Genomic DNA, 23742 nt, shown 5'->3' on the forward strand with positions numbered 1-23742 from the left:
CTTTTTTTGCCAGTCTACATCTTTACCAGTTTTCATGGTTCAGCCCTGACAGAGCTGTCATTTAATGACCTTTCTTTATTTTCATAGTCACTACAGTGTTGGATTATTATTATTATTTTTAAAATATTTACCACTTAGCACTTACATAGTGCTTTTTGTTTCTTGATTATTGTTCTATGGCTGTTAGTTTTTTTTCCTCCAACTTGATGATAAGCTTCTTAGGAACATGGGCCATACCCTGTTTTTTCTTGTGTTCTCTTGAGTGCTAGCATATGGTGGGCATAGAGCAGATACTGAAAAATTACTCGTTAATTAATGGGGCGGAAGCCATTTCTATTTACATTATGTGTATGAGATGAATTTTATCTTTATCTGTTTTATTTTTTATGTATTTCTATGTCTCTACCACACTAGCAGTTAAATTAAGGAAGCAAGCAGTGGGTGGATGCACTGTTCCTGTCTCTGACAAGTACAACAAAGCTGACTTGCTCTATTTTTAGAAAGCTTGATGGTGTTAATTTTTCAAATGTCACTTAAAAATAGGTAGCTAAATAAGTACTCTGAGTGTTTTTAATGCAATGGGATACTTTTATAAAGGGGCCTCTGGAATATGGGTATCACAGATTTAACGTCTTTAGTTAACACTTCTCAAAGTTATCGAAGAGATAAAGAGAGTTATTGCTCTGTCTTGTGTAATATTTTTTTTAATTGCTAAGTTATCTGTTGTTAATTAGGATCCCCTTTTTTGATGTAGCTTCAGAAGAATGCTTTGTCCTAAATTCTAGCTTAGTGTTTCATTTATGTGCTTGGATAAGTTTCCTTCCCCGTTCTGGACTTGACTTTCTCTGTCCTGTACTTTATTTTTTTATTCAACATTAAGGACCTTTTCACAGAAGAGTCCTTCCCCGTTGGGTTTTAAAGACACTTGATCTTCTTTTCTCTTGTTATTCCTCTGGCTATTATGTATAATTCCCTGGGGACCCAAAGCAGGCAAGAGACCTGGGAAGGAAGGAACGGAAACCTGAGAGGCTTCAGGCACACAGGAATGTCATTCTGTTCCCCTTCAGCACCTTCCCCTAGTTGTGCATTGGTTTCCCCCAGATCCAGAGAATAGCGTAAAACCCATTTTGCAGAAGTAGGCCATATGCCTCTCTTTAGGGATGACCTATAAAACATGTATTATTTTTCACATATTAAAAATGTGCATCTGATATTTTGATATTTTTAAAATCTCAGATGGCACCTGACAAATAATTTGAGCTTTGCAGTGCTCTGTGTATAAGTCACCCTTATCTGAGGTGCTTTTTGGTTAAGATCTCAAAAATTTTCTCTTTTTTTCTCTCTTTTCTACTGGAGTGAACCTGAAAGTACCCTGTGTTACGTTAAAGTTATTGGCAAATGTGTCCTTATTGTGAGAATAAGGAAGAACGTGCACTGACTTTTGGAGGAATGCCCACCTCATTCAGTGGCACTGCTTGCCAATGCATAATAAAAAAATAAGATAGAAAGGCTCCTACAAAGAGGAAGACAACACAACTATATGTATTCACTTGCTTTCTCATTTGCTTATTTACTTGACATGTTTTCAATAAGTGCAGACAAGAAAAGGCACAGGGTGCTATGCAAACAAATGGACAGGAGAGGGGGTCCTTTATGAGAAGGGTTCTTTAAGAAAGTAAGTTTTAAGCTGGGACCTACTAAATTTCTAAGCTGAATTCCTACTGACTAGTAGAAATTCCTACTGACAAGTCAGTAGGAATTAAAGAGCAAAAGAGTTGAAGAGATTGTTACAGTGAAGTTGAAAATAGCCAGTTATGTTGGAGGACCTGAAGTCTAGACAACATGGCACAGCAGTAGGGGGAGAATGGCAGGAGATGGAGGCAGCTTCATCTAGAAATGCTTATGTTTAATTTTTAAAAGATGTGTCTTGGGCTCTCGATTGGCAAATAGCTGTGGAAAGTGAAATAGTTTGTTTTGAAGAGTTAATATGGTTGAAACAGCATCATTTTGTAAAGTTATATCTTAATCTTAATAGAGATGTAAAGAAAGATTAGAGATTTAAGATTTAATGCAGATCATGCCATGTGGTCAGTGGCTTTTATAAACATTTTTACTCAAGTTATGAGTGTTATATCTGGACATTTATTTAAAAGATTCTCTCTATATGTGTGTATATATATGTGTGTATATATGTGTGTGTGTGTGTATATATATATGGATAGTCTTTTGGGTTTTTTGGCATTAATTCTTGAAGCTCAGTTTATTTAGCATCCCCATATGTTTAGGAACCTTTTATAGCTTATCTTACTTGAGAATATAACAATATATTTAAATTAGAGCCCTCCTTCAGAATCCTGAGTTTACTTTGGAAGGTGTATCTTTTTTTCTTTCCTCTCCTTTCCCTTTCTTAGCTTATCTTTTAGATAGAGTTACAGAAAGTGGTAGGAGCAGTTGTCTCTCCTAAATGTGGTGCTGTGTTACCACCTCCTGTGCAGGCAGAGCCCTGTGCATTCCAAAGATGTCCTGGGAATGGAAACTAGACAAAGAGAGAGGAAGATTGGCTTGGCTAAGCTACATGGACATTCAGTTTGTGGAAGGATAAACTAGATATAAAGAATAAGAAGTGACAAATGGTTTTTCACTTGACTCACTTAAACTTAAATCCAAACCTGACCCTTATTAAAGTGATCTGGCTGCTTTTTATTTGGGTAAATATATAATCTTTGATATGCTCTCTTAATGCTGCCTTTGTGCTAACCTGAACTTGGAGATCCTTATGATTGTCACTGAAGATACATGATATGGAGATGAAAGTTACCTTTTTAATTCCAGTCCGTAGTAAGCACATTGTTAAATGCTTGAAGGGAAATGCAAATCAGAAAGGCTAGATGTCTTTCGGTAAACTTACCATACTTTTCTGATATTTAGCTTATGTAGAATATAATTAAGGTAAACCAAATAACCAAGCTTGTAAAGGTGCTGTCGTGTAGATAAGAAGCAACATGGAGCCAGGGGCCTTTTAACACCTCAGTTCTGCCACGAAAGAGCTGTGCCACTTTAGACTGAAAACATACAGGCTTTCTGAGCTGTTTCCTCATCTATGAAATAGAGATAACGCCTACTTTATTAGGGGCATTTGTGAAGATCACATGTGAAAGTGCTCCACACATATGTGTGGTCCCTAACCTTCAGATGAGTTTAATTAAGTAATCGTTGATCATACATATATTATGTGCAGGGTTATGCTGGGCAAGACAGTCCTAGCTCCTGCCTTTAAGCAGTTCACAGTTCAGTAGCTGTGCGACCTGAATCCTTTGTAGCTGCCTCATGTGTTGTTTGAGAAGCATTAGCAGTGCCATTTCTGCATCATGCTTCAATTCAGTGGCCAGACCAGGCAGGGGTCATTCACAGGGTCCTGCCTCAGACAGAGGACGACGGGACAGGAAGCAGACTGTCTTGCCACCTTACTGGATGACATGTGATCACGCAACATGAGAATCATCTGGTTTGGCTGCTGTGCAAGTTGATGAAGTGGGGGGTCAGTCCGCCAGAGCAGGATAGGTGGAAGAGAGCCTCCGTGATCACATGAGTGATGCTGGAAATGCAGCAGAGTTGGCATGCAGAGATTGCTTGATGAAACTGTGATGAAGCCTGAACACAGAGACTGGTGGTATGTAGCGAGGTGAAATTTACCAAGTGGGTAATACTTGGTATTGGTTTTATATTATTCAGTATGCATTATGTATATAAAAGGAGATAGTATTTTTATTCACTGACATGGGTTTTGATTACATTTGCATCGCACTAGGTTCTTTGATTAACTACTATTGTAGTTTTGTTCACACAATTCTTTTTACTCTTCTATTTTTTTTCTCATTTCTGTGGCCTTTTCTTACCTTTCCTTAATCTTGTCTGGTCTTTTCTGAACCCTGTGAACTGCTTCATACCCAGAACTCATCCACCCAACTGCTGAGTATAAAATAAGTTGGCCTTTCCTCATCTTTCTTTCATCCCTCTAAAATGACACTTTATTACTATGCAGTAAACATGTTTTAATAAATGTTTCCCTAATTCCAAACATAATATACATTTTGCCGGGATTTTAGAAGTGGTAGACAAGTACAAAGAAGAAAATTAAAATTACCCTAATGCTTCGCACCTAGAGCTTTAATGTATCTGCTATCTCCTAAAAAATTATTTAGGAAATGTTTGGATTTTCAGTGTAACTCACATATATTTGTTAGATTTAGAAGATCAGCACCACATTTATTTATGATCTATGATAATTTGGGACTAGTTTTCCTCAAGAATTTTAATGACTTCTTTTTTTTTTTTTTTTTACCTCTATCTGGCATAAGATGACTGTGTTTACTAACATTGATTCATTTTTGAGCCAAAAGAAGAAGCAACAAAGCATAAATTAGGAGAGAAAAGAACTCTTTTGTTTAGTAATTCCTGATACATTTTAGATGCTCATCAAATAGTTAATTTTCTTTTCGTTGCTTCTTACTTTTCCCTCCGTTTATTTTTTATACTCCTTACAGCTCACACATTTAGCTAAGGAGTGGCATCCCACTGGGTCTCCTTGGGGTGCCTTATGTAGCTCATATTAGAATTTGAGTATGGTCCCTGAGAAGACATGCTTTATCTAAATTGAAGGCTCCTGATCTGGGGGTTATTTATATTTTCTAAAATTATATGTTAAAGTATATTTTATATGTTTGTTTTTCTGGGAGGATTATCAGCCTATGAGTTTTATCAGATTTTTAAATGATTCTGTGACCAGAAAAAAGATTCAGGATCTGAATCTAAGATCTGCTTGTGGCCTAGCCCTTGAATTCTTGTCAACTCTGGGCAAGGTACGTAACCTCTCTGGAAAGAGGAGTCACTTGTGAGTAAAGTACATGGAAATTATAAAAAATTTAAAGACAATTATGAAAATTGGGTTTAGTGGTTAGGAAAAAAGTCAAGGGACAGTGTATTTCTAGTCTGAACCATATCAACTATTGTATTCTGAGGCTAACTATGAGCTATGGAATGCTGAAGACAAAATACTGCTTTAAACTCTTGTATGATAGATTTGGTAGACTATATGATAGATTTGGTAGGCATTTCCTAATAGGAATTTCAAACATTAGAATGAGTTTGTGTAATATTCTTCTCATAAATTGGGTAAGATTTTTATTTGAATTAAGTACTTTAGAAGTGATCTGATTTGAATTTAAAACAATTTTCATTACCTGTGAAATATTCCATATGCTCAGAGTCTAAGAAATCCTAATAGGCAGTTAAAAGTATAAAATGTCTTCCCTTCTTCCTGTCTGTGTCTCCTCCCCTCTCCATGCTTTCTTCCTGCAAATAATTTGTGTGTTTGCTGTAAAGTGTGTACTTACCTTAAGCTAGTGTTTTCAGACCCTCTTCTTAGCCTGTGACATACTGGTGGGAAGTCTTCTATCTTGACCCTTTTTTTTCCTCTCTAGCTCTGACCATTCTTCATCCCATCCTCTGACTCGCACTCATTGTCTGCATGTTGGTTAACTGTCTATGGAACGCTATGATTAGTACACATATACAGATTTAACGCACCCAACTTTCATGATTTCTTTTTCACTTAGTTGCTCTTTTATTAAAAACTCTTTGAAACAAATATACAAACCCACAATGTAATGTATACCTGAATACCAGTTTTCCCAAGGTAATCCAATGTATAGGATGCTGTAGGTGAGTCCAAAGGACGTAACTGGGGAAGAACTCAAGTGAAGTGAGCAGATCCTTTAGACTGTGGGGGTGGGGATGGGTAGGTGTAATGATTTTAGAAAGTAAAGTATAGAAGGTTGAACTAAATGGTCTCTCAAGGATCTTTCTGGCTCTCATATTCTGAGACCTAAAAAACATTGCTTAGACGAGATCACTGAGAACAAAAGGCTTCTCTTCATAATGGAGCTTGTTGTGATTCTCACTCAGGAAGCTTGGCAGAGGGGCCCATCATAAGACTGTCACCAGTCAATTAAAGTCAATGTCAATTAGAGAATATTAATTAAAATTGTAGATTCCCTAAGGAAAAAAAACATTGATTCTCTGTCTCTATATATAGATTAGAAACATTGACTCTTTATTTCTGTAGATAGATAAATAGAAATATTGTTCTTTTCCCAACCAAAAGAAAGACAATAACTAAATATTTCTGAATACATCCAACAATAGGAATCTAGTGCTTTTAGGTTCTCTGACTTCTTTTCAGCACCTCAGTACTACTAAACAGAACTTTTTCTTTTTTTTTTTATTCTTGTTTCACAGTTTTCCTGGCCCAGAATCCTGTCTCCATGAGTCTCTTAGCTATCTATGAACATAATTATCCCCCAGGGCTATAGCACCTCAGCCCTCATCAGAATAAAGATATCAAATGATCAAAAATGAATATAAATAAAAAGTATTATTTCTGCCCTCAGTGCTTCTGATTATTGCGTGTTTATCATGTAATTGCTGACTTCTGTATTGACTTTAGTCATCATGATTTCACATCCTATTTTCAGAGAGAGACAATCCATTGAAGTCCAGAATATCAGAGATAGAATGGACCTTGAAGAACATATACTGCAGTGGTCGTCAAATTTTAGCATGCATAAGAATTACTTGGGTGCTTAGGATACATAGTGTTGACTTTTACCTCTGAGATTCTGATTTGAGTATCTGCAGTAGGGTCCTTGAATCAGCATTTTAAGCGGGTACGACAGATAATCCTGATGCATGTGGTTCAGGGACCACATTCTATAGTTCACCAGAGCCCAGAGATTTCCACTGTGGCTCACCTAAAGTAGGCAATGTAGGCTTCTAATTATCCAATCATCTGTGTCAGCAAAGTGGCCAGGTGTACTACTCTTTGGCAACTGCTTTTGTAAAGACTACCAGAGACCTCCTGGTAGCCAAATCTAGTGTTATTGGCTTGCAAGCTTCATAATAAACTGACTTACACCTACAAATTGATTTTTATAGCTTCTTATACCTTCTTATACCTGAAAATTACCATTTTCCTCCCTATTTCTCCCTTGTCTAGGTGCTTGTCTCGCCCTTCCAGTTATTCCTTCTTATTCTCTTTCTCCAGTTCCCCTTCCTCTGCCTACCACTCATTTGTAGGTATACCCACAAAATTCTAGCTTTTATTTTTGTCTTTTACTTGGATGATCTCTTGTTCAGTTTCACTACCTTGATGGCCCAGTTTTTTGTGATTTCCAGATCTTGCTCTTTACCTTTATTTATGGTTACATACTGGTTGTTTTCACCTGTCTGTCCCTCAGAACCTTCAAACTCAGTGTCTAAAATGGAACTAAAAGTCATTTTCCTCCAAATACTTCCTCCACCTGTATTTTCCATTTTAGTAAATCGTCCCACCAGTGACCTCTCCAGAGTGCTTGACAACCAGAGTAGATTATTTTTTAAGACTCACCTTTCCTATATGACAAAATTATTTTCACTACTAATAATGAAATGAAACAAATAATGGCCAAAAAATATTTTTTTATTGAAATCTGTTTGCGTATAATCATATCAGCATCAAAGTATTACAGTACAAAAAGGAAATTTTGTAAATTATAGTCATGTAATTATAATAATATAATCACTGACAAAAGGAAGGGGAGAACTTGTGAAGAAACTTCCAAAAGAGTGAACTCTGCAAATTTCAGAAAATAATTTGCAGGTAGAAGAACAAAATGGAAATACCTCAAATTGTGTTTCTTTCTTTCATGGTTTGTTTGGAATCTAATCTTTAAGCACAGGAATATGTAACTGGAGACATATATGGGTCAGAGACAGAAACTGCACCTGAAATGAGCTCCAGTTCTTTCCAACAAACATGTATCAGAGTCCAGGCCGTAAAATTACCTATTATCTGTAAATCCCATATAATTAGTGTTCCTTCTGAAATAACTTTCATGGGGCATACCACATTTATTAAAGTATATGAAATGAGAATGTGTCAGTTCAACATTTACACATATATTACGTAGCTGTTACTAAAACTTAACGGTAACCATGGCAATTATTGGGTACATAAATAACATAGTAATTTATTAATGACATTATTTACAATTGCTATTTTGTAGTGACCACAAGAAGCAAACTGACTTTTAGTGAGCTATACTATTATTTTTTAATTGATTGCAAACGGTGCACCCCTTTATTGTCTGAACTCACTCCCATACCCTTAGTATCCACTGGATCTCGCCACTGCATCCTGCCATTTACACACTCACCTTAGGCCAAGAATTGTAGGATCATTAAAAAAAATTCCGAGGGCGGAGCAAGATGGCCGAATAGGAACAGCTCCAGTCTCCAACTCCCAGCGCGAGCGACACAGAAGACCGGTGATTTCTGCATTTTCAGCTGAGGTACTGGGTTCATCTCACTGGGGAGTGCCGGACGATTGGTGCTGGTCAGCTGCTGCAGCCCGACCAGTGAGAGCTGAAGCAGGGCGAGGCATTGCCTCACCTGGGAAGCACAAGGGGGAAGGGAATCCCTTTTCCTAGCCAGGGGAACTGAGACCCACAACACCTGGAAAATCGGGTAACTCCCACCCCAATACTGCGCTTTAAGCAAACAGGCACACCAGGAGATCATATCCCACACCTGGCCGGGAGGGTCCCACACCCACGGAGCCTTCCTCATTGCTAGCACAGCAGTCTGTGATCTACCATCAAGGCAGCAGCGAGGCTGGGGGAGGGGCGCCCGCCATTGCTGAGGCTTAAGTAGGTAAACAAAGCTGCTGGGAAGCTCGAACTGGGTGGAGCTCACAGCAGCTCAAGGAAACCTGCCTGTCTCTGTAGACTCCACCTCTGGGGACAGGGCACAGTAAACAATAACAAACGTAGCAGAAACCTCTGCAGACGCAAACAACTCTGTCTGACAGCTTTGAAGAGAGCAGTGGATCTCCCAACATGGAGGTTGAGATCTGAGAAGGGACAGACTCCCTGCTCAAGTGGGTCCCTGACCCCTGAGTAGCCTAACTGGGAGACAGCCCCCACTAGGGGCAGTCTGACACCCCACACCTCACACGGCTGGATACACCCCTGAGACGAAGCTTCCAAAGCAAGGATCAGACAGGTACACTCGCTGTTCAGCAATATTCTATCTTCTGCAGCCTCTGCTGCTGATACCCAGGCAAACAGGGTCTGGAGTGGACCTCAAGCAATCTCCAACAGACCTACAGCTGAGGGTCCTGACTGTTAGAAGGAAAACTATCAAACAGGAAGGACACCTACACCAAAACCCCATCAGTACATCACCATCACCAAAGACGAGAGGCAGATAAAACCACAAAGATGGGGATAAAGCAGGGCAGAAAAGCTGGAAATTCAAAAAATAAGAGCGCATCTCCCTCGGCAAAGGAGCGCAGCTCATCACCAGCAACGGATCAAAGCTGGACGGAGAATGACTTTGACGAGATGAGAGAAGAAGGCTTCAGTCCATCAAATTTCTCAGAGCTAAAGGAGGAATTACGTACGCAGCGCAAAGAAACTAAAAATCTTGGAAAAAAAGTGGAAGAATTGATGGCTAGAGTAATTAATGCAGAGAAGGTCATAAACGAAATGAAAGAGATGAAAACCATGACACGAGAAATACGTGACAAATGCACAAGCTTCAGTAACCGACTCGATCAACTGGAAGAAAGAGTATCAGCGATTGAGGATCAAATGAATGAAATGAAGCGAGAAGAGAAACCAAAAGAAAAAAGAAGAAAAAGAAATGAACAAAGCCTGCAAGAAGTATGGGATTATGTAAAAAGACCAAATCTACGTCTGATTGGGGTGCCTGAAAGTGAGGGGGAAAATGGAACCAAGTTGGAAAACACTCTTCAGGATATCATCCAGGAGAACTTCCCCAACCTAGTAGGGCAGGCCAACATTCAAATCCAGGAAATACAGAGAACGCCACAAAGATACTCCTCGAGAAGAGCAACTCCAAGACACATAATTGCCAGATTCACCAAAGTTGAAATGAAGGAAAAAATCTTAAGGGCAGCCAGAGAGAAAGGTCGGGTTACCCACAAAGGGAAGCCCATCAGACTAAGAGCAGATCTCTCGGCAGAAACTCTCCAAGCCAGAAGAGAGTGGGGGCCAATATTCAACATTCTTAAAGAAAAGAATTTTAAACCCAGAATTTCATATCCAGCCAAACTAAGTTTCATAAGTGAAGGAGAAATAAAATCCTTTACAGATAAGCAAATGCTTAGAGATTTTGTCACCACTAGGCTTGCCTTACAAGAGACCCTGAAGGAAGCACTAAACATGGAAAGGAACAACCGGTACCAGCCATTGCAAAAACATGCCAAAATGTAAAGACCATCGAGGCAAGGAAGAAACTGCATCAACTAACGAGCAAAATAACCAGTTAATATCATAATGGCAGGATCAAGTTCACACATAACAATCTTAACCTTAAATGTAAATGGACTAAATGGTCCAATTAAAAGACACAGACTGGCAAACTGGATAAAGAGTCAAGACTCATCAGTCTGCTGTATTCAGGAGACCCATCTCACATGCAGAGACATACATAGGCTCAAAATAAAGGGATGGAGGAAGATTTACCAAGCAAATGGAGAACAAAAAAAAGCGGGGGTTGCAATACTAGTCTCTGATAAAACAGACTTTAAACCATCAAAGATCAAAAGAGACAAAGAAGGCAATTACATAATGGTAAAGGGATCAATTCAACAGGAAGAGCTAACTATCCTAAATATATATGCACCCAATACAGGAGCACCCAGATTCATCAAGCAAGTCCTTAGAGACTTACAAAGAGACTTAGACTCCCATACAATAATAATGGGAGACTTCAACACTCCACTGTCAACATTAGACAGATCAACGAGACAGAAAGTTAACAAGGACATCCAGGAATTGAACTCATCTCTGCAGCAAGCAGACCTAATAGACATCTATAGAACTCTTCACCCCAAATCAACAGAATATACATTCTTCTCAGCACCACATCGTACTTACTCCAAAATTGACCACGTAATTGGAAGTAAAGCACTCCTCAGCAAATGTACAAGAACAGAAATTATAACAAACTGTCTCTCAGACCACAGTGCAATCAAACTAGAACTCAGGACTACGAAACTCAATCAAAACCGCTCAACTACATGGAAACTGAACAACCTGCTCCTGAATGACTACTGGGTACATAACGAAATGAAGGCAGAAATAAAGATGTTCTTTGAAACCAATGAGAACAAAGATACAACATACCAGAATCTCTGGGACACATTTAAAGCAGTGTGTAGAGGGAAATTTATAGCACTAAATGCCCACAAGAGAAAGCAGGAAAGATCTAAAATTGACACTCTAACATCGCAATTAAAAGAACTAGAGAAGCAAGAGCAAACACATTCGAAAGCTAGCAGAAGGCAAGAAATAACTAAGATCAGAGCAGAACTGAAGGACATAGAAACACAAAAAACCCTCCTAAAAATCAATGAATCCAGGAGTTGGTTTTTTGAAAAGATCAACAAAATTGACAGACCACTAGCAAGACTAATAAAGAAGAAAAGAGAGAAGAACCAAATTGACGCAATTAAAAATGATAAAGGGGATATCACCACCGACCCCACAGAAATACAAACTACCATCAGAGAATACTATAAACACCTCTACGCAAATAAACTGGAAAATCTAGAAGAAATGAATAATTTCCTGGACACGTACACTCTTCCAAGACTAAACCAGGAAGAAGTTGAATCCCTGAATAGACCAATAGCAGGCTCTGAAATTGAGGCAATAATTAATAGCCTACCAACCAAAAAAAGTCCAAGACCAGATGGATTCACAGCTGAATTCTACCAGAGGTACAAGGAGGAGCTGGTACCATTCCTTCTGAAACTATTCCAATCAATAGAAAAAGAGGGAATCCTCCCTAACTCATTTTATGAGGCCAACATCATCCTGATACCAAAGCCTGGCAGAGACACAACAAAAAAAGAGAATTTTAGACCAATGATGATGAACATCGATGCAAAAATCCTCAATAAAATACTGGCAAGCCGGATTCAGCAACACATCAAAAAGCTTATCCACCATGATCAAGTGGGCTTCATCCCTGGGATGCAAGGCTGGTTCAACATTCGCAAATCAATAAACATAATCCAGCATATAAACAGAACCAAAGACAAGAACCACATGATTATCTCAATAGATGCAGAAAAGGCTTTTGACAAAATTCAACAGCCCTTCATGCTAAAAACGCTCAATAAATTCGGTATTGATGGAACGTACCTCAAAATAATAAGAGCTATTTATGACAAACCCACAGCCAATATCATACTGAATGGGCAAAAACTGGAAAAATTCCCTTTGAAAACTGGCACAAGACAGGGATGCCCTCTCTCACCACTCCTATTCAACATAGTGTTGGAAGTTCTGGCTAGGGCAATTAGGCAAGAGAAAGAAATCAAGGGTATTCAGTTAGGAAAAGAAGAAGTCAAACTGTCCCTGTTTGCAGATGACATGATTGTATATTTAGGAAACCCCATTGTCTCAGCCCAAAATCTCCTTAAACTGATAAGCAACTTCAGCAAAGTCTCAGGATACAAAATTAATGTGCAAAAATCACAAGCATTCTTATACACCAGTAACAGACAAACAGAGAGCCAAATCAAGAATGAACTTCCATTCACAATTGCTTCAAAGAGAATCAAATACCTAGGAATCCAACTTACAAGGGATGTAAAGGACCTCTTCAAGGAGAACTACAAACCACTGCTCAGTGAAATCAAAGAGGACACAAACAAATGGAAGAACATACCATGCTCATGGATAGGAAGAATCAATATCGTGAAAATGGCCATACTGCCCAAGGTAATTTATAGATTCAATGCCATCCCCATCAAGCTACCAATGACTTTCTTCACAGAATTGGAAAAAACTGCTTTAAAGTTCATATGGAACCAAAAAAGAGCCCGCATCTCCAAGACAATCCTAAGTCAAAAGAACAAAGCTGGAGGCATCACGCTACCTGACTTCAAACTATACTACAAGGCTACAGTAACCAAAACAGCATGGTACTGGTACCAAAACAGAGATATAGACCAATGGAACAGAACAGAGTCCTCAGAAATAATACCACACATCTACAGCCATCTGATCTTTGACAAACCTGAGAGAAACAAGAAATGGGGAAAGGATTCCCTATTTAATAAATGGTGCTGGGAAAATTGGCTAGCCATAAGTGGAAAGCTGAAACTGGATCCTTTCCTTACTCCTTATACGAAAATTAATTCAAGATGGATTAGAGACTTAAATGTTAGACCTAATACCATAAAAATCCTAGAGGAAAACCTAGGTAGTACCATTCAGGACATAGGCATGGGCAAAGACTTCATGTCGAAAACACCAAAAGCAACAGCAGCAAAAGCCAAAATTGACAAATGGGATCTAATTAAACTAAAGAGCTTCTGCACAGCAAAAGAAACTACCATCAGAGTGAACAGGCAACCTACAGAATGGGAGAAAATTTTTGCAATCTACTCATCTGACAAAGGGCTAATATCCAGAACCTATAAAGAACTCAAACAAATTTGCAAGAAAAAAACAAACAACCCCATCAAAAAGTGGGCAAAGGATATGAACAGACATTTCTCAAAAGAAGACATTCATACAGCCAAGAGACACATGAAAAAATGCTCATCATCACTGGCCATCAGAGAAATGCAAATCAAAACCACAATGAGATACCATCTCACACCAGTTAGAATGGCGATCATTAAAAAGTCAGGAAACAACAGGTGCTGGAGAGGATGTGGAGAAATAGGAACACTTTTACACTGTTGGTGGGACTGTAAACTAGTTCAACCATTATGGAAAACAGTATGGCGATTCCTCAAGGATCTAGAACTAGATGTACCATATGACCCAGCCATCCCATTACTGGGTATATACCCAAAGGATTATAAATTATGCTGCTATAAAGACACATGCACACGTATGTTTATTGCGGCACTATTCACAATAGCAAAGACTTGGAATCAACCCAAATGTCCATCAGTGACAGATTGGACTAAGAAAATGTGGCACATATACACCATGGAATACTATGCAGCCATCAAAAAGGATGAGTTTGTGTCCTCTGTAGGGACATGGATGCAGCTGGAAACCATCATTCTTAGCAAACTATCACAAGAACAGAAAACCAAACACTGCATGTTCTCACTCATAGGTGGGAACTGAACAATGAGATCACTTGGACTCAGGAAGGGGAACATCACACACCGGGGCCTATCATGGGGAGGGGGGAGGGGGGAGGGATTGCATTGGGAGTTATACCTGATGTAAATGACGAGTTGATGGGTGCAGCACACCAACATGGCACAAGTATACATATGTAACAAACCTGCATGTTATGCACATGTACCCTACAACTTAAAGTATAATAATAATAAATAAATTAAAAAAAAAGAAATAAAATTCCTTTTCTACTGTGTTTTTAGAGTTTATTTTTCTATGCAATCTCATTGTGTGGTTATTCATTTATTTTGAGACTTTTCTCAAAATAACTTATAATAGTGAATAAGTGGTTAACTTATTCATTGTGTGGTTAATTCATTTATTTTGAGACTTTTCTTTTTGTTAATGTGAACATTTTAAACAAATTTTCCTTTGTGACTGTAAAAAATAGCTTTTTCGAGGTATAATTTTTATACAGGAAAATTGCCCCTGTGTGTGTTGTAGTGCCCTGAGTTTTAAGGAATGAGTATGGTGGGGGTGTATGAAAGAGCCTGTGAACTTGCAGAAGCCTAGTTTTGGAGCAGAGCAGACTCTATGCAGGGACTTTGTGAGCAGAGTCCACTCTCTACGACCACAGTGCAGGTGCCAGCAAGTTTCTTCAAAAAAGCCTAGGACCAGCCACATCTCAGCAGGAACTGGCCCCAGGAAGAGGGTCACTTTGTAGCTGACAACAGCAATGATGCCTAGGGACATCAGCTGGACCAAAGCCCTCCCCCTCACCAGAAGGCTCTTGTGAGCCTCTTTACAGATTGTCTTTTAATCTTCCTGGGTGGGAGTGCAGCTCTAAGAGACTGTCTTGAAGTCCCTGAGTCATCCAAAGGGGATCATTTAAACCAGCTGTTTTGGCAGGTCAGATTTCAAATAAATGAATGTTTAAACCAAAGGATTGTCTAAGCTGGAAAAGCTTGAAATATTGTTGATTAGCAAGTCTGTTTTCCTACTAGCCACTAGGATGGGGTTCCTAAGGATGATTAAATCAACTATATAAATGAAAGAAGCTGCGTTTTCTTTACACAGTTGAATGTTTCGAAAGTAAATTTGTAATATGTCACCACAAAAATTAACCCCTGCCAAAAAATAGATTTGTAGCCTTACTATGTGGTTATAAAAGTAATATAATAAATGCATGAGAAAAGATTAGGTGTATATATACAACAACAGTCTTCATCTCTGAGTAGTGATATTTATAAGTTTTTTGTTGTTGTTGTTGTTTTCCCCTTAAATTGTCTGAAATAAATTGTATATGTTGTAGCTAGGAGAAACAAATACTATTAAAGAATAATCAACTGGCAAAATAGTAATTTTTTATTAGATATATTTGCATTATTAATACCTGTATAGGATACATTTTATACATATGTATATGATAAAATACATTTTATAGAATTTTCTATCCTGCATTTTCATCATCTAATATTATAACATGATCAGTTTTCCTTTTCCCTAAGTAGTTTACAAAAGCAGTTAGAAAAGTTGCCGTATAATAGTTTTTTGATGAACAGTTTCTCTGTTGCTGGACATTTAGGTTATTTTTTAAATTTCACCATCTTAAGTCATGCTGTACTACACACATTTCTTTGTAAATCTTGACATATTTGATTGTTTTCTTGGTATATATTCCTTGAAATGGAATTACTGGGCTAGATAGTAGGACCATTTTCAAAGTTCTAGATATTAAACAGTTTTAATTTCAGTGGTCGTTTGAGAGCCTTAATTTTAAGGACTGAGCCACATTATTACCTGGGTGTATAACCTTTTTGTTCGACAGATTTGTTACTTCTTTCTTTTTTTTTTTTTTTTTTGAGATGGAGTCTTGCTCTGTCACCCAGGCCGGAGTGCAGTGGTGTGATCTTGGCTCACTGCAAGCTCTGTCTCCCGGGTTCACACCATTCTCCTGCCTCAGCCTCCCAAGTAGCTGGGGCTACAGGCACTCACCACCATGCCCAGCTAATTTTTTGTATTTTTTAGTAGAGGAGGGGTTTCACCGTGTTAGCCAGGATGGTCTCGATCTCCTGACCTTGTGATCCGCCCACCTCAGCCTCCCAAAGCGCTGGGATTACAGACGTGGGCCACTGCACCCATCCCACATTTGTTATTTCTTACTTACAACAGCAGGAGCAGTAATTAAACACACATGTTTACACATACACAGCTATTCTCTCTAATCAAGACTTCCTCAGGCCATGCTCCCCTAAAAATTTAGGATACCTGTTATCTGTTTTCTTTGGGGAAAGCCACTTACTATTCATAGTAGTTGCTCTCCTTTTGTGAATTCAACAGTCACAACTGGCTAAGAATGGCTTTGGTAGTCCTTTGGTGGGGTCACGTTATCCGTGAATATTATTACTTACCTATTATTCCATCATGAATAACCCTTGACATCTCTCTCTGTAACGCATTTATTGCAGTTTCCTTTGTCTGGAGTATGGTACCACTTCCTTGCTGTTTAATTATTCTCCCTGTTTTTCCATCTCTCACTACTCAAACTGTCCACAGTCTTTCCCTTTTGAGCCAAGCCGTGTCTATCTCTTCTTTTTCTGACATCCAGTAGCATATGTAATCTCAATCAGGAATCTTACTTAGAAGCTTGTATCTTCTCTAAGCAGAGAGTTGAGGCCCACAATTCATGGCAGGGAGCATCCTAATGGATTCTCTGTCTAAAGAAAACTCCTACACACATTGCAGAATGGGTTTTCTGTTTGTACTCCTTACCTAATCCGTACAGCACCTCTAAAGTGCAGCTTTAACATCTGATATGGTGTGTCCAACTTTATGAGCAAAACAGCCTTCTCTCCCCTACACGTATTTTGTAGGTGTCTCTCCAGTCCATAGAATTCAGCAAAAGTAGAATTTCTGCCAGAAGGAAATAGGGGGAGTCTGCAGTTGGAATTTAGGAAATGAAATGATGACTTCTATTAATGTTGAGAATCTCATTTGCTGCTTTTGTGTTCTCCACAATGCCTAACTCAATGCTAAGGGCAAAACTCGCCCTTAATAAATAGCTGTTCTCTGTTTGTCTATACTTCTGTTTCATCATATTATTATAATAATGCCTTTGGTGATAATTAAGTGTTGAAGAATATCTATTATAAAACACACTTATTAATCCTTAATGTCACAGACTGACCTTGTCATTATATCAGTTTTTACTCACTGCAAGTGAATCTATCTTTCTTCATTTTTGAATTCATTCCAGTGGCAGAAACAAACATAACTATAAAATGTTTATATTTCTTGAAGTTGTAGTGAATGTGCATGCATCCTTTGTAATAATTCTTTTAATCTTACTGCTTATAACATTTTCTTGTTTTTTTTTTTTCCACTGACTAGGGAAAGTTGGAGACTAATGAAATGCATGTCTATAAGATTCCTGGCCATAGTCCTCATATAAGCATCTCTGAATACAATGTGATAAGGAAAGGGAAAAATTAACAAATTTAGTTACAAAATATGTCTATGTTCCTCCTCCTTTTCACTTTAAAGCATAAATGGTGGTCAGCGTAACGGTAATAACAATGGTTTCTGGATTCCAGTTTGTTGGCAACATTTGTCAACTTTCATGTAATTAATTCTTTTGTTATGGAAAGACAGTCATGGTGTTCATCATTGGCAAAGCTAATTATGAAATTTATTTAACCTTTCTTTTAGTCGACTTTGAATTTTTTCCTACCTCCTCTGAAATACTATACAGATATTTGGGGCAGTATGTGCAATTCTGAGAAATAGAAGAAAAAAAGGTGATTTTTAAGTGATTCTAGAATAAGCAATGTTAAGCTTAAGACTTCTTTTCCTTCTGAACTTCGACTCTTGTATTTTAGCACCTTTGATTTTAGGAGGAGGGCTTTTCAGCTATTGTAAAACTAACTTATTTTGCTAATGTCTTCCTAGTCAAATTGGAAATATGTAATAAGCTTAGTAGCCTAGAGAAAGTAAGAAAGATAGAAGTTTGTGGGTTGATGTCCTTTTTGGAGGCAAAGAAAGGAATGCTAGTTACTTTTCCCTTGGTCAAGTTGGTAACAAAACCACGTGTTCCTATATTTAGCCAATTGACAGAGCACTTTCTGCTTAAGACTCTGCTGGCAGTTGACTGCTCTTTCAAAATAGGAATTACTTTCTACTTTACCTCAAAACAGAGGTAAAGTGGGGACTAGTAATTGCATTGAAAAATTATGTTTAAAATATGTTGCTTGTGAAATAAATGATGATTGGAGAAAATAAGCTAGACTACAAGGAATGGAGAGTGTGATGGTTAAGAGCATGCATGTGGGACCAGATTTCTTATATTCAAAATTTGATTCTGATAAGAGAATACTATTAACAACTCTATGTCAACAAATTTGTTAACTTAGGCGAAATGGACCAATTCCTTAAAAGACACAATTTGCCAGAACTCATACGAGAAGAAATAATTTAAACAAGCCTATGTCTGTTAAAGATATTGAATTAATAATTAACTCTGGTTACTTTTATGTGTAAACTTGAGTGGGCTGTGGGTACCTAGATTAAACATTTTTTTCTGAATGTTTCTATGGGGTCTTTCTAGCTGAGATTAGCATTTGAGTAGTTGGACTAAGTAAAGTAGATTGTCCTCCCCAGTGTGAGTAGATATCGTCTAGTCAGTTGAGAGCCTGAATAGAACAAAAAATGAAAGGAGGAGGAATTCACCTTTTTTTCCTGCCTTACTGTCTGAGTTGACAGGTCTCATCTCATCTTCTGCCCTTGGACAGGGATTTGCATAATCAGGTCCACTGGTTCTTAGACCCTCAGACTTGGACTGATTATACCCAAGCTTTCCTGGGGTTCCTGCTTGTAGATGGAAAATCATGGGACTTCTCAGCCTCTCTAATCTGGTGAGCCAATTCCTCATAATAACCCCCCTCTCCCCCGCACAACACACTCACAGAGACATACCTTGTTTCATTGTGCTCCAGTGTATTATGCTTCACAGATACTACATTTTTCACACATTGAAGGTTTAAGGCAGCCCTGCATCTAGCAGGTCTATCAGTACTGTTTTCCCAACAACACATGCTCACTTTGTGTTTCTTTGTCACATTTTGGTAATTTTCACAATATCTCAAACTTTTTCATTATTACTCTATCATGATTTGTGATCAGTGATCTCTTTTTTCTTAACTCTGCAGCTTTGCAGTGATTAACGATCTTTGATAGTACTGTTGTAATTGTTTCGGGATGCCACAAACTAGCCATACAAGATGGCAAACTCAGTAAATACTGTGTGTTCCGACTGCTCCACTGATCAGCTGTTTGCCTGTCTTTCTCTCCTCTGTTCTCCCTGTTCCCTGAGACAAAACAATATGGAAATTAGGCCAGTTGCTAACCCTATAATAACCTCGAAGTATTCAAGTGAAAAGGAAGAGCTACACGTCTCTTGCTTTAAATCAAAAGCTAGACATGATTAAGCTTAGTAAGGAAGGCATGTTGAAAGCCTAGATAGGCCAAAAGCTAAGCCTCTTGGTATTAAACACCCAAGTTGTGAATGAAAAGGAAAAGTTTTTGAAGGAAATCAAAAGTGATACTCCAGTGAACACACAACTTAGAGTGAAAGAGCCTTATGGCTGATATGGAGAAAGTTTTGCTGGTCTGGATAGACCACAGCATTAAACCTGGTCTGGATAGCCACAATGTTAAACATTAAAGTTGGTCTGGATAGCCACAACATTAAACCAAAACCTAATCTAGAACAATGCCCTATCTTTTTTCAGTTATATGAAGACTGAGAGGGGTGAGGAAGGCACAGAAAAAAGTTTGAAGCTAGTTCATGAAGTTTCGGGAAGGAAGTAGTCTTCATAACATGAAAGTACCAGGTAAAGCAGCAAGTGCTGATTTAGAAGCTGCAGCAGGTTATGCAGAAGATCTAGCTAAGATCATTGAAGAAGATGCCTACACTAAACAACAGATTTTCAACGGAGATGAAAAACAGCCTTCTGTTGGAAGAAAATGCCATCTAGGACTTTCATAGCTAGAGAAGTCAGTGACTGGATCCAAAGGTTCAAAGGACATGCTGACTCTCTTGTTAGGAGCTAATGCAGCTGGTGACTTTAAGTGGAAACCAGCACCCATTTACCATCCTGAAAATCCTTGAGCCCTTAAGAATTACACTAAATCTCCTCTACCTGTGCTCTGTAAATGGCATAACAAAGCCTGGGTGATAGCACATCTGTTTATAGCAGGGTTTACTGAAAATTTAAAGCCACCTGTTGAGACCTACTGTTCGGGAAAAAAAGATTCTTTTCAAAATATTAGGGCTCATTGACATTGCATTTAGCCACCCAAGAGTGCTGATGGAGACATACAAGGAGATTAATGTTGTTTTCATGACAGCTAGTGAAACTGTATCCCCATCTCTCACCTTATAAAAAAATCAACTCAAGATGGATCAAAGACTTTAAGACCTGAAACCATAAAAATTATAGAAGATAACCCTCACAGCTTAGCTCCTACTTATGAGTGAGAACACATATTTGGTTTTCCATTCCTGAGTCACTTCACTTAGAATAATGGTCTACAGTTCCATCTGGGTTGCTGTGAATGCCATTATTTCATTCCTTTATATGGCTGAGTAGTATTCCATGGTGTGTATATATGTATATACCATAATTTCTTTATCCACTCGCTGATTGATGGGCATTTGGGCTGGTTCCATATTTTTGCAATTGCAAATTGTGCTGCTATAAACATGCATGTGAAAGTATCTTTTTCATATAATGACTTTGGGTAGATACCCAGTAGTGGAATTGCTGAATCAAACGGTAGTTCTGCTTTTATTAATAGTTCTTTAGGGAATCTCCACACTGTTTTCCATAGTGGTTGTACTAGTTTACGTTCCCACCAGCAGTGTAAAATTGTTCCCTTTCTACTTCATCAATGCCAATATCTATTATTATTTTTTTATTATGGCCATTCTTGCAGGAGTAAGGTGGTATTGCATTGTGGTTTTGAAGTGATTTCACCATTTGATAGCATTTACCCATATTTATTCATTCTGTGATCTATCAATCAAGGAATAACTTCAGCTGTCAAGTCTTCTTGTTTAAGAAATATATTTCATAAGTATTGAAGGAAATTAAAAATGCTACTCCAGTGAACACACAACTTACCCTTTTCATTCACAATTTGGCTGTTTGATGCATTTTATCACTACCATGGATAGTGATTCCTCTAATGGATCTGGGCAAAGTCCATTGAACACCTTTTGGAAAGGGTTTACAATTACAGATGCCATTATGAACATTTGTGTCATGGGAGGAAGTCAAAATATTAACAGGAATTTGTGAGAAGTTGATTCCAACCCTGGTGCATGACTTTGAGAGGTTCAAGACTTTAGAAGAGGAAGTCACTGCAGATGTGTCGGAAATAGCAAAATAGCTAGAATTAGAAATTCATATGGACCTTCCCCAAAAAGCCTTCATAGCCAAACAAGACTAAGTAAAAAGAACAAATCTGGAAGCTTCACATTACTTGACTTCAAACTACACTAGAAGGCCATAGTCACCAAAACAGCTTGGTTCTGGCATAAAAATAGGCACATGGACCAATGGAACAGAATAGAGAACCCAGAAATAAAGCCAAATACTTACAGCCAACTGATCTTCGACAAAGCAAATGAAAAGGTAAAGTGGGGAAAGAACACCCTATTCAACAAAGGTGCTGGCATAATTGGCAAGGTACATGCAATAGAAGAATGAAATGGAGTCATCTCTCACCTTATACAAAAATCAACTCAAGATATATCAAGGACTTAAATCTAAGACCTGAAACCATAAAAGTTGTAGAAGATAACATTGGAATAACCTTTCTAGACATTGGCTTAGGGAAGGACCTCATTACCAAGAACCCAAAAGCAACTGCAACAAAAACAAAGATAAATAGATGGGACTTAATTAAACTAAAAAGCTTATGCACAGCAAAAGAAGCAATCGGCAGAGTAAACTGACAACCCACAGAGTGGGAAAAATTCTTCACAGTCTATACATCTGACAAAGGACTAATATCCAGAATCTACAAGGAACTCAAACAAATTAGCAAGAAAAAAACTATCCAACCAAAAAGTGGGCTAAGGACATGAGACAGTTCTCAAAAGAAGACATACAAGTGGGCAATACACATATGAAAAAATGCTCAACATCACTATCGATCAGGAAAATACAAATCAATACCACAATGCGATATCACCTTACTTCTGCAAGAATGGCCATAATAAAAAATAAAAATAAAAAAATACTAGATGTTGGCATGGATGAGGTAGAAAGGGAACAATTTAACACCACTGGTGGGAATGTAAACTAGTACAACTACTATGAAAAACAGTGTGGAGATTCCTTAAATAAATGTTAATAAAAGTAGAACTACCATTTGATCCAGTAATACCACTATTGGGGATCTACCCAGAGGAAAAGAAGTCATTATACGAAAAAGATACTTCCACATGTGTGTTTATAGCGGCGCCATTTGCAATTGCAAAAATAAGGAACTAGCCCAAATGCCCATCAATCAACAAGTGGATAAAGAAATTGTGGTATATATTCATGTATACCATGAAATAATAGCCATAAAAAGGGTTGAAATAATGGCATTTGCAGCAACCTGGGTGGAATTGGAGACCATTATTCTGAGTGAAGTAACTCAGGAATGGAAAACCAAACATCCTGTGTTCTCACTCACAGGCGGGAGCTAAGCTGTGACGGCTCAAAGGCATAAGAATAATACAAGGGACTTTGGGAACGCGGGGAAAGATTGGAAGGGGGGTGTGGGATAAAAGACTACATATTGGTTACAGTGTATACTGCTCAGGTGATGGGTGCACCAGTATCTCACAAATCACCACTAAAGAACTTATCCATGTAACCAAACACCACCTGTTCCCCAAAAACCCGTGGAAATAAAAATAAAAATGAAAAAATAATTTTAAGATCTCAGGAAAAATAACAACATAAAAACGGGAGTTTTCCAAATAAAGTGATTTCACCATTTGATCAGTGCATTCAAAACTTTATTATTATAATTCATTTAAGTGCTTGTGGTTTATGAGTCGTATTTCATTTATAAGATCCAATTTTTACTTCTCATTTTTGCATATCTACAAGTTTTCTGAAAAAATCATGGGAAATTCTGGTAATATTTATACCCTAGTTTGACAAATGCTCAATCATCTTTATTATATTAAAAGCTTATTCTGTCTTTAAAAAAATGGAACCTGAAGATGTGATTGAATTGTTGCAATCTCATGATAAAACTTTAACAAACGAGACGTTGCTTCTTATGGATGAGTAAAGAAAATGGTTTCTTGAGATGGAATCTACTCCTGGTGAAGATGTGAACAATGTTGAAGTGACAACAGAGGATTTAGAATGTCATATAAACTTAGATGATAATAGCAGGATTTGAGAAGATTGAATCCAATTTTTTTTTTTTAAATTTATTATTATTATACTTTAAGTTG

At 38.0% G+C, this 23742-nt stretch overlaps 1 protein-coding gene across 15 annotated transcripts in view; it reads left to right on the forward strand.

Annotated features, from left to right (window-relative positions):
* The window catches only part of LOC105470347 (immunoglobulin superfamily member 11), a 268851-nt gene that overhangs the window by 198800 nt on the left and 46309 nt on the right, over positions 1 to 23742 (forward strand). The window contains exon 1 of one of the 15 annotated variants that reach the window (XM_011722220.3): positions 19110 to 19129. The exons of 13 other annotated variants lie outside the window; for them this stretch is intronic. Coding sequence is in view for 1 of the 2 variants with exons in the window: in XM_011722217.3 (XP_011720519.1) it covers positions 20062 to 20107 (46 nt within the window). In the remaining variant the exon portion in view is untranslated. Of the gene's footprint in view, positions 1 to 19109; positions 19130 to 20005; positions 20108 to 23742 lie in introns of those variants that run through there. One more of the 15 variants, XM_011722217.3, reaches the window with a different exon arrangement.

This window comes from Macaca nemestrina, chromosome 2 (genome assembly GCF_043159975.1).
Source record: "Macaca nemestrina isolate mMacNem1 chromosome 2, mMacNem.hap1, whole genome shotgun sequence".
Classification (NCBI taxonomy): domain Eukaryota; kingdom Metazoa; phylum Chordata; class Mammalia; order Primates; family Cercopithecidae; genus Macaca; species Macaca nemestrina.